Source organism: Muscardinus avellanarius (genome assembly GCF_963383645.1).
Source record: "Muscardinus avellanarius genome assembly, chromosome: 12".
In the NCBI taxonomy this organism is placed as follows: domain Eukaryota; kingdom Metazoa; phylum Chordata; class Mammalia; order Rodentia; family Gliridae; genus Muscardinus; species Muscardinus avellanarius.
Window position 1 is genome coordinate 95,478,325 of NC_137798.1, and position 12,451 is coordinate 95,490,775.

A 12,451-nucleotide genomic window follows, 5' to 3' on the forward strand; every position below is an offset into this window, starting at 1 on the left:
TAGAGACTTGGCTGGATCTCAAGAGAATTAAGCTGAGTGAAAAACACCGATCTCGAGGTTATGTAACACATGATTCCATTTGCACCGCATTCTTGAAAGAACAAAATTACAGAGATGGAGAGCAGTTAGTGGTTGTCAGGGATAAAGGTGGGAGGCGGGACAGGCGTGGTTATGGTTAGAAAAGGCCAGCACGAAGGATCCCTGTCATCAAAGTGTTGTATGTTGATGGTGGGGACACGTGAATCTACATACATAATAAAACTGCATAGAACCAAATACACAGAGTGCCTCATGGCACCTGTGACCTCTCAGGGACAATCTTGTTCTTGGCCTCTACACAAAGTCCTCTCATGGTGACCAACAAGTGTTTCAGGCTGATTTTCTGCACCATGTAGAAAAGCCACAACCAGTATTTTCATTTCCTGTCTTTCCCTACAAATCCCTTGATAAACCTCATGTCTCTAGCTTCGATGAGTCTGAAAATCAGAGAAGGACGTAAAAAGCAAATGCACATATAGCCACTAGAATTTTACTCTTAGACAAACCAAATGTTTCTAGCTTATATTAGGTTACACCGAGACAAAAAGCTGATTACATAGCTAACACTTCTCTGACACCTGCAATTCTAAAAGCATTAAGAATATTTTTACTAAACTTAGGGAAATTACAACTGCAAACAAATACATAGCTTTCTCCAAAAGGCCACTTTGTGATATTGTATATACACACAGTGTTCACAGTTCTTTAAAGTGCTGAATCATCTCAGACCTGAGAACCACCTATTGCTTTAAAAGGTCCTTTAGGACAACTCCAGCGCTGTTGTCAGGCGACACCGGCAAAGGTGTAAACGTGGGAAGAACGTCTGAGATGGGTTTCAACAGAAGATGCCCACCAGGCCCAAGTCCAGCTGGGTTAATGAGAGGCACAGCTGCAGAGCGGGGAGCCAAGAACGGGTTCAGATCTGCTCTTCTACCAGTCCTAGACTCCGCCGAACCTAAATGACAAAATATGTGCGAGTTGGTCTCTGTCCTTCATGAATAAGTCAAATTGAAATAACCTTCTGAATACAGTAACAGAATAAAGAAAGCTACTCCCATATTGTCAAACTGATTAACACAGATACACATGAGTAATACATTTTGCCATGACTATTAACTTTAAAATTCTACCTTGGAGCCGGGTGTGGTGGCGCACGCTTGTAATCCCTGCGCTTGGGAGGCTGAGACAGGAGGATCGCACAGGTTCAAAGCCAGCCTCAGCTACTTAGTGAGGCTCTACATACATAATAAAACTGCATAGAACCAAATACACAGAGTGCCTCTCTTGTGGGCCCTTCCCACCTTGCAGCTGATCGGGAGCTGCAGCTCCCTGCTGCCGCCCAGCATCCAGAGACTGCTGAGCTGGATGGAACCCAGGGGCCTGCTACCTGCGAGCTACACTCCCAGACCTATTTTATATTTTATTTGGAAACAGGGTCTCTTAAGCCAGCTGAGGCTGGCTTCGAACCTGCGCAATCCTCCTGTCTCCGCCTCCCAAGAGCGAGGATTACAAGCGTGCGCCACCATGCCCGGCCACTTGAAACATTTTAGATTTGGGTCTAAAATAAATATAACTCATATGCTGCTGGATTCTGGATCCCACAAGCAGAGTTTATAAAATACACGTGGGCAAAGGAGAAAAATAGAGAAAGAAAGCAAAGGGGAGAGAAGAGTAATTGTAATTGTATGTACAACTAATGCGTCATGAAATACATTAATACTGCTATTTTATTCTTAATACCAACTACACGACTAATAAACTTTGCTTACTCTTAAGAACAGCTTTTAAAACAGTGTTGTCTATGTTGTAAGGCAAGCTCTTTACTTACTCGCCTGAAAGATGAAGGACTTGAGAAGTTAAAATTTCCCAATAATGGTCATGAAGAAACCAGCAATCATATTAGAATGACAATAATTAGAATCAATATTAACTTACCAGAAGAAAAAAACAGTATGATATCTTTTAGGGATTCAAAGATTTGAGAAGAGCTCTCAATTAGGTTATTCCTCTATCAAGGGGGCTGATTCCCTTTCATTGGAATAGGTATTTGGCTTATGGCCTAATGCCTTAGTGGCTAGAATTCTGCTTTATTACCCAAGAACACTAACAATTTTTCTTGGAAGAGAAGGTCTGTGTAGGTGCCCCCTTCAGCATGGAAAACTAAAATAAAAGAGGCCTCTTAAGAAAGTACTAAGATAAATCTATTAAATGCAGGTATAATCAGCACTCCTGAATTCTCAAGCTGGACCTTCCTAGGAACGACACCTTCCACAGAGGTGCTGCCTGCTAAGCTCCGACACACTTCCAAATACAAGGTGAAAGAATAAAGCTTGCTTTTTTTTCATGCAAATCCTAAATTAACTCAGACCATATCTGACTTGTGTCTCTTGACACAAAGCAAGCTGAACTCAGACTTGATAAGCGAAAAGGGGAGGGTGGGAAAGGAGCAAAGAAAGAGGGAAGAAGGGAAAGGGGAGAAGAAGGGAGCCCTTTTCATAAGGAATGTGAATTTCCTTCAAGACGTACAACTAGCCGGGCGTGGTGGCGCACGTTTGTAATCCCCGCGCTTGGGAGGCAGAGACAGGAGGATCGCGCAGGTTCGAAGGCAGCCTCAGCTGGCTTAAGAGACCCTGTTTCCAAATAAAATATAAAATAGGTCTGGGAGTGTAGCTCGGAGGTAGAAGGGCTTCCAGGAACCCCAGTACCAAAAAAAAAAAAAAAAAAAAAAAGATGTACAACTAACCTAAGAAGAAAAAAGTTTTCAGTATCCTTTAGTAGACTGGGACAGTTCTAAGTTTTCACTAAATTTAGTAGTCAAGATTTTAAATAGCATAAAAATTTTATACTTTGTCTAACAGTTTACTAAACTGAGCGTATACACACTGCTTATGCACCAAGGTTTGATTATTGACTGTAACACTTGGTTTTCAAAGAGAGGTAAAAAACCCTTCTCTAACTATGAACTATCCATTCAATTCTGACAGGTGAACATGCACAGGTTTAGGCAGTTCACTGCCATTTCTGGAAGGATGACTCCAGGTGGTTAAGCTGAGAGAGAATTATTCTGGTCTACTGTTAGTTTGGACTTCAAATGTCTCTCACTCCTGTTGGCAGTGCACGTGGGTGTGGAGGCTGCTCAGGACTGGAGGAGTGGACCGCTGGGGCATGGCCTTGGGGGCTGTTTCTGAGCCCGGCCCTTCCTTCCCTCCCTCCTCTGCCTGCTCCTCGTGAGTGGAGCCTGGCCTTTCCTCCTCCACCATGCCCTGAAGCCCTGCCGCCAAGCTGCCGTGCTGCACCAAGCCCATTCAGCAGGGCCTGGGCGCTGGATCCCTGAGCAAAGCTTTCTTCCTCTTAGTTGTGCTTGTTAGGTACTTCAGTCACAGTGACAGAACAGCTGAATGACATATATAAAAGGAAAATACTTCATACTTAAACTAACCTAACCAAATATCAGAGCATTAAAATATACAAAACCTTATTGGAATTTGGAAGCAGCGCTACATTAAAAACATTTAAAAACTAAAACTTAAGTTAATATCACTCTAAAGCAAAATCTTAATCCCAAAATGAAACACTCGGTTTTTTAACACTTAGGAAATGTAAGTATCTGCTTTTACCTTTAAAACTTTCTGGCTCATTTGTACCTAGTTTCCTCCTTGCTGGTGAGTCCAAAGGCTTCATGGCATGAACAGAAAGCTTTGGTGGTGGGACAGATGGATGAGATTCTGTTTCTAGAAACTTAACAAAAAGTTCTGAAAAAGACTAACAAAAAATATTTTGGTTATATAGGGCTAGATCATGTTATATTCACTGTAACTAAAAATATGTACCCGCTGTTCTAATTAAAAACAAATCATGCCATTTGAAATCTTTTTTTCCTTTGCCAGTCAAAATTGGAAGTGCCAGCACTTTAGACACATGGCTATCATAACACAATTCTAAGTTTAAAAATGATCCTTGATGATAACACATCTCACACGCCGTGTGGTCAGAATGAGCCAACTCAGAACACGTATGTCCTGCTGTCACTGGCACGAATTGAGACACAGTCTCACCTAACAACACAGACGTGAAAAATCCTATCAATGGAAAATAAGCCTTAAACATGCTTTTGTTTTGTTCTGGAGTACAGAGGACTGAATGAACCCTGGGCCTCATACATGCTAGGAAAGCACTCTACCACTGAATTACATCCCCCCCGGAAATATGATTTTCAAAACCAGTGAATACAGCAAAAGACCATGAGTAACATTATCAGATTAAAATAATTAGTGTATGCCTTTCCTCTAGATTACATCTTAACTGAGCACGCATGGCAGTGTGTCTTAATTCCAGTCTTTGGGAAGCTAAGACAGGAGGATCGCAGGTTCCAGGCCAGTCGCAGCAACTAGTGAGACCCTGTTTCAAAATGAAAAATGAAAAGCCTGGGAGTGTACCTCAGAGGTAGAATGCCCCTAGCTTCAACTCCTAGTACCAAAATATAAATAAATACGTAATAAAAAAGAAATAGTAAGTAAAAATAGGATAACCAGGGCTATCCTGTCCGTGGCATCTTTTCTATGAAAAGAAATGGAAGAAACTACACTTTAAGTTGAGGGTGCCCCTCAGTTCGCATTCACGCAAAGCCGACTGCACGCGGGGCACTGTGCCTCCGTGTTTATTAACTGCCTCCTCCTGCCCGAACCTAAGTCTGCCCAGGGCAGCCCCTGCCTGTTGGGTGTGTGGCTGTGTCCCCAGCGTGCCTGGCACAGGACAGTGCTCAGTAAGTATCACTGGCTCTATAATCTGGAACACACATGGCATAATAAAGGCTCTATCTTCAAGAATGTCTTGACTTCACAGCCAGACTGCCGGAGGCGGCAGGATCAAACACAAAGACATGACATTTAATGTTCAAAAACTAAAAGTACTATGTAAAAAGTGAGAACAAAACCTATGTGTAATAAAGTCGTTAAAACTGGCCTGTCATCCTCAAGCTGGTCATCTCTCTGGATCTCAGTTTCCATGACTCCAGAATAAAAGTTGTATAAAATTACTCAAAAATAAAATCTGAGCCGGGCGTGGTGGCGCACACTTGTAATCCCAGGACTTGGAAGGATGATGGCTCATGGCCAACCTCAGCTACTTAGCGAGGCCCTCTGCAACTTAGTGAGACCGTGCTTCAAAGTAGGGCTGGAGGTGTAGCTCAGAAGTAGAATGCCCCTGGGTTCAATCCTCAATATTGAAAAAGAAGGAAAGAAAGAAAGAAAGAAAGAAAGAAAGAAAGAAAGAAAGAAAGAGGACAAGAGAAAAAGAAATGTGACTCTTTGTAAACGAGTGCAGTATACAATCCTTTCCCACTCATGTTCAGCAGTCATAACACTGGTTCTTACACTGTTAAGCACGAACTGTTGACTCGGTCTCAAAGGTGTGCTGGGGACACTTTTGGACCCTCCTCCGAGCCACCCAGCCATCCACCTTGTAACTCCGCCGCTATCTTCATTAAGTAACTGTAAGTTTATTTTAAAATAAAATTAATACAAGTAAAAAAATAATAAAAACTTTCACATTATTTCAGAGAACATAAAATCATGCTTTTAAAGTCTAATTCCTAATAAATGTTTCCTACTACCCACTGAAGTTACGAGCACAATAAAATGCTACCCTAAGCTCAATCTCAAATAAATGTTTTAGGAATCGTTATATCTCAAAATGTCAGCATACTAATATGAGACATGGCCTATAAATTGTTACATACTTAAATATACAAATTGAACAATCTCCCTTTTCAGTATAGAATGAAATGATTCCATTTCTACATAACTGAGAAAATAAAAGTTACGTATAATCAAAGGAAACGCCGTTTCTGTAACCCCATCATTTAGTTATAAATATATTCTAAATGGCTCTCGCCCTCTAGTTACCTGCTCCATTTCTTCCCTCTTAATGCCCAGGATGCTTCCCATTAATCGCAGCACTTCGTGACGCTGATGTTTTGGTGTGTGGAAATGACCAATAAAGAGGTTTCTCATGAGGACTCTGAAAATAAAAGCAGAAACGGCTCAAGCCATCTCAGCACGGAGCTTACCCAAAAGATATAAACACTTAGACTTGAGCAATTAAATATTCAATCTTTAAAAAAGACTAAACAATAAAATATTTTAAAGTAGTTTTAAAAAATTTCTTAACAAGTGTAATTTAGAATAGTCCAAGCCAGGCCTGGTGGCGCATGCCAGTATTATTCCCAGTACTTGGGAGGCTGAGATAGGAGGCTTGCAGGCTTGAGGCCAGCCTCATCAACTTAGTGAGGTCTTCAACAATTTAATAAAACCCTGTTTCAAAATAAAAAACAAGACTAGGGTGTACAGCTCAGACGTAAGAATGTCCCTGGGTTCAATCCCTAGTGTGGAAAAAAAAAAATCCAAACAACCCCAAACGTGCAACTTTTAAGACCTAATTTATGAGCCACTCGTTGTCTTCAGTCCAGCAATCACTGGGGCGAAGGCCCGGCGCCAACACCGCAGCCCGCAGCTGGGATGACGCGCACGTGGCGCAGACGCTGCGCCACCGCCTGTGCTCGGCAATCGCACCCACTCAGATGTGTTAAACCCGCTATCTAACTTATAACAAGTGAGATATTACTGTATATATACCCAAGTTTCAGACCTGATACATCTGAGCAATACGTGTTCGTTTAAAGACAGTAAAGGGAGAAAAAGAATAGTAAAAAACAAAACCACAACTTTTTCTTCTAAGTACTTCAGATAGGAGTGACGTCTTAACTCTTCCATAGGACTTTAAGAAAAACAATGAGTTGGTGGAAATATACTTTAAAAAAGCAAGCTGTTCACTGATCTGCACGAAAGCTACCTACGCATACCCTTATTGCACAAGAAAAGGCTTCTAAAGATTTAACCACATACAGACATCTACATGTACAAGTTGTTGTTACCATATAAACAATCTCTATAAAATACAGAAAAGCTAAAGGCAGAAGCATACTTGTCCACTTTCCCTTCAGTGCTGTTTACCAAGTCCATCAACTTCTTTTGTGCATCATCCAACATTTCTTGTCGAAGCTCATCTGTTTTAAAATATGTAAATAAAGATAGCTATTAACTGATTAAGATAGCTTGAATGAATATATAATGAGACCTGTACTGTGCGCACTTTGAATATACACCCTGTTCTAATTGGAAATACTCAATCTCTTCTTTGGTTCAAGGAACTATGCTCTCTGATAGAGAAATCACAAAGCATTTCTACCCTTTCTAGAAACTTAGTAACAAAGAAGAATTTTTCAACACTCCTTCCCTGCATGAAATATTTGCAGAGCAATTCTTCTTTAATGGAAGGAAATGGAAAGGTCAGTTTTAGATTTCCCTTTTTCTATTTTCCTAACTGGACTCTGTTGGTAAATGGACTAAGAGTATCTAAGACACAGCTGACAGGGCCAAGTATTCTGGGGCAAGGAAATTGCAAAATACAATTCAGAGGATTGGCTTTAACATACTAATCATGTTACAAAGCTTAAGACTGACTTGGAAGAATGTCTGGACTATTATAAATTCCTATTTTAAAAGTTAAGCAAAATCTATAAAATCTTGGTAGGATAGCTGGAATCTGAGCAGCTTGGAGCCAAAGTCTAAAGTTACAATAGGAGATGCCCTATGCATAAGCAAAGCAGACCATGGGGCCAAGGATTCCTGGATCAAGAAACTCTTAGCTGAACACGGAGTGTACACCTGTCACCTCAGAAGTGGACAGTGTGAGCTGAAAGAGATGCTTAAGGTAGATTACAAGTCTTCATTCTGAAAGAAAGGAAGAGCTCTACTTTTCAAATCAGGAATCAGGAAACACACATGTCCAAACACTGGTCTCTGTCCGCTTTCCACAAACCTGCTGTTGACCTGAGCATTTCCCTAGCAGTAGCTGGCTATGCAGGTTCCGCTCAGCGGCCACATCACTGGCTTACCTTTCTCCCCATTCTGGGGTGCGACCTCACTGGGTCCTACCCTCTGAGACACACCGGCCTCTCACTGTGATGACCCCGGTCCCGTCTAAGTTACCCAACCCACAGTCAGAAGACTTACCCTATGTCTTCTTCTAAGAGCATTACTGGTGGCTTTGTTTGCTTGTATGTGGTACTAGGAATAGAACTCAGGGGCGTGCTACCACTGAGCAGTGCCCAGAGACCTTTTTATTTTGAAACAGTGTCTCCCTAAGTTGCTGAGGGCCTTGCTAAGTTGCCATGCAGTGGCCTCAAACCTGGGATCCTCCTGTCTCAGCTCCCAAAGAACTGGGATGACAGGCACACACACTGGGCCCAGCTGAGTATTACAGTTTTAACTCTAAAATCTTGGTCAGTGATGCATATCAAGTTTATTTCTTGTGTATGGTATAGGATAGGGGTTCAACTTCATTCTTTTGCATATAGGCGAAAAAAACCTTTTTTTATACCCTTTTCAAAAACCTACTGACCATAAATGTATGGTACATTTCTGGACTCTCATTTCCCACTACAAGAATTCTAAACATTTTTTTCTTCTGCCTGCAAAGCTCTTTTCCATCAGTGCTGGCTATTAACTCCTACTTACCATTCATGTTTTCTCTGAGCCATACAGATGTGGCCTGGCAATGCGCCGTTTTCATTCTGTCCTGTAAAATGTCTAAAATTCTGACTTACAGTACTAAATGCAAATGCCTAGTTTCACTGCTTGCGCCAGTGTATGGTTTTCTGAATTACTGTACTAGTACACTGCAATTATCCATCACAGTGAGGTTCAATGTGCTAGAACCATGCATGCACACCACCTCTGTGTATTCTGGCTCACAGTTTTTCGAAACTGCAAAATGTCATTCATGTAATAGGCTAGCTTTACCAAAACAGAGATGGTTGCCACAACCATATTATAAGAGCAAGGTTTGTGTTTGGAAAATCTACTATGAACTTTTCCTTTCCTGTCTTTCCAGTAAGGAATTTAAAGTTGGACATAGATGGAGGAAAGACGGGGGAGAGGAAAGAGAGGGCGAGGCGAGAGAGAATGGACGCTGCTCCTGGAGTCTGAGTGCAGCCCGGGCAGCATTTTGTTGTAGATTCTTTATGTGAACACACGGTTGCTCTGCGGGCCTTTTCTAGAACCACGTTCTGAGTGTGAATGGACTCTTGACTGTTCACCAGAGTCACAAGGACAAACAAGCAGGGTAATCTTGTGTGGCTGTTCCCACGTACACTCGCCAACTAAAGCAGGAGCCAGAGTAAGAACAGCAGGGCTTTCTGCTCCAGCCTCCTCTGTGCTTCCCAAGGCTACAGGAAGGACAGAGGTCAAACTTCCCTATCCCACGTCTGTCTTGCTTTCCTGAGAGGTCCCTTCTCCTACCTCTTTCCTGTGTAGTTAATAATTTTCATACTGATTACATGTCAAAACGATAATAATCTGGGTATACTGGGTTACATAAAATATATTATCAAACTTAATTAATCTGTATATTTTTACTGTTTTAATGTGGCCACTAAAAATAGATGATATGGCTCACAGTTTATTTTTTATTGGACAGTATTAGATCATAACCCAAATATAATACTACACTGTTCTGTCTCTTATTTAAAAAAAAAAAAAAAAGATGAGCCTCGTGCAGTGGCATGCACCTGTAGTCCAAGTTATTCAGGAGGCTGAGGAAGGAGGGTCACTTGAGCCCAGGGTTTGGAGCTAGCCTGGGTAACAAGGTGAGACTCTGCCTCAAAAAGGCAAACAGGAAGACAAAAGCAGAATGACCCGCACCTTCAGAGTAAAATCCACAAAGCAAAAAACGTACGATCTGAGATGGGTGTGGTGTGCACGTCTGTAACCCCAGCACTTGGGAGGCTGAGACAGGAGGATCACAGTTCTGCTGCCAGGCTCAGCAACTCAGTAAGGCCTTGTTTCCAAATAAAACAGGGCTGGGGTTGCATTTCAACAGTAGAACACCTGTTGGTTCAACACTAGAACCACAAAGGAAAAAAAGTATACTTTAGGAGGAGAAAAGTGGAAGGCAGGTATAGTTGTGCATGCTGCAATCTCAGTACTTGGGAGGCTAAGACAGGAGGATCACAGGTTCAAAGCCAGCCTCAGCAATTAGTGAGGCCTAGTTTCCAACTAAAAAGAATTCTAGAGCTGTGGGGTGTAGCTCAGAGGCAGAATGCACTGGGTTCAATGCCTAGTACAAAAAAAAAAAGGTAAGCTCTATTAAAAATAATTTTAGAGCCGGGCGTGGTGGCGCACGCTTGTAATCCCAGCATTCAGGAGGCTGAGACCTGGAGGATCGCGGTTCGCGGACAGCCTCAGCTACTTAGTGAGGCCCTCTGCAACTCAGTGAGACCCGGTTTCAAAATAAAGAATAAAAAATAGGGCAGGGGGTGTATAGCTCGGAGGTAGAATGCCCCTGGGTTCCATCCCCAGACCCGCAAAAAAAAATATAATAATAATAATAATAATAATAATAATAATAATTTTAGTAAAATAATAATTAGAAAGCCAAAATATTGTTAGTGCCAAGATGATAATATTAAAATTCCTTAAACTCACTGTTAGCATATACATACATAAAGCTGGGCGTGGTGGCGCACGCTTGTAATCCCAGTGCTTGGGAGGCTGAGACTGGAGGATCGCATAGGTTCAAAGCCAGTCTCAGCTATTTAGTGAGGCTCTCAGCAGCTTGGTGAATCCCTGTTTCCAAATAAAATATAAAATAGGTCTGGGAGTATAGCCCAGGGGTAGAAAACTCCTGGGTTCCATACCAAATGCCACACACACACACACACACACACACAAAAAAAAAAAAAAAAAAAAAAAAAAGAAAAGAAAATAAATCCTTAGTTTCTGAGCTAATGTAATACAGAATGTGAAGGGCTACTTCAAGTTTAAGGAGTAGTTTAAATGTGTGTTATTTGAATCCTGAAACCAAAAAATCAACTTCAGAATTTCACAGAAAGAGCTAGAAGGAACGTGTTGACTGTGAGAGATCAGAAAAGAACACAAGGTCCAACACCCATCGCAAAGGTCCCCTGAGCCTCTTTCCCTCCAGAAACACCGATTCTCCCCTCTTCAGAGATTTTGAATGTTTCTCTACAAAAACTGAAGACTGAGTCAAAGCACAATTTGAAATCAAAACTGTATTTATAAGGGCAGGCAAAATATGGCTATTTAGAAATGGGGTGTAAGCCAAATATAATATTCCTGAGAAGTAATCTCACAGGCCAAAATAATTCTTTACAAGTTAAAGTGGCGGGGAGATGTACTTTAAAGTTAAGCAATAAAGCAGCTGAGACAGACTCCGGTCCGGGGAGAGCGTGACTGAGAACACGACTCAGTAAACCCTGCGGCACAATTTTCTTTGAAACACACAGAGATAGTGCCCTGGTTTTTTACCACTTAATATAAAATCAAACCTGAATGTACAATGTAATTGACTGCAACAAGTTAGCACATCATGGTTTCATGTTTTCTGTGATTAATGATAATGCACTCTAACATCAGAGTTTTACTGAATAGTCACTGACGGAGACAAATGTAGATGGAGCCCAAACTTGAGCATCGGAAGACGTGGGCGTGAAGCAGAGTCCAATTGCTAGACCAGACTTCAGTGTGAAAAATGAACACGCTTAGCTCAAAGAATTTTGAGAGAATCAATATATATGTTCAAATGGGGATTTTCTGAGTACTCATTCATCTCATTTCTTGAAATAACAAGTTCATCTTTCAACCTAAAACCTAATCAACAGCAGTCATACATACACTTTGGGTTAATGTTAATACTTTCTGATTTTTACCTCTATTTTGCATGTTTGTCATTTCTAAGAGTCAAGACAAAGGCATGAGAGGGAAGCAAAAATGTTAGAAAGATAATTTTATTTACATATGTTAAGTGTACTAAAAATTGAGTCTGATGTGTTATTTATAAATGGCAACTGTGAAAATAAATTTAAACCTTATACTAAATCTAATGTAAAGAAATTTCACACCTTCACTTAAATACAACCAAAGCAAAAGCTAGAAACCAGCATGCCTAATTCCTAGAATTAGAAAATTTCATCCTAGCCAGGCGTGGTGGCGCACGCTTGTAATCCCAGCGCTTGGGAGGCTGAGACAGGAGGACTGCACAGGTTCGAAGCCAGCGCAGCTACTCAGTGAGGCTCTCAGCAACTTAGTGAGACCCTGTTTCCAAATAAAATATAAAAAAAATAGGGCTGGGGCTGTAGCCCGGAGGTAGAAATCCCCTGGGTTCTACCCCTCAGTACCACACACACACAAAAATTTCATCTTATACAAGATCAGTATTATTTTAATTGTTATAAGATAGCACATCTATTTGTAATTTAAAGTTATAATATATTAGCATTTGTCTTCTAACACAATTATTTTTAACCCTAATAAGATGAAACTTTACTGTCTAT

General features: G+C 41.2%; 1 protein-coding gene across 2 annotated transcripts in view; it reads right to left on the reverse strand.

The window, feature by feature from the left end:
• Positions 1-779: 779 nt before the first annotated feature.
• TRIP11 (thyroid hormone receptor interactor 11) overlaps positions 780-12,451 on the reverse strand; it is a gene marked incomplete at both ends in the record, with an annotated part of 78,603 nt that continues 66,931 nt past the window's right edge. For both annotated transcript variants that reach the window (XM_080707345.1, XM_080707344.1), the window contains 5 exons: positions 780-994; positions 3,657-3,801; positions 5,412-5,528; positions 5,943-6,057; positions 7,021-7,102. In XM_080707345.1, coding sequence (XP_080563471.1) covers positions 780-994; positions 3,657-3,801; positions 5,412-5,528; positions 5,943-6,057; positions 7,021-7,102 — 674 coding nt within the window. The remainder of the gene's footprint in view (positions 995-3,656; positions 3,802-5,411; positions 5,529-5,942; positions 6,058-7,020; positions 7,103-12,451) is intronic.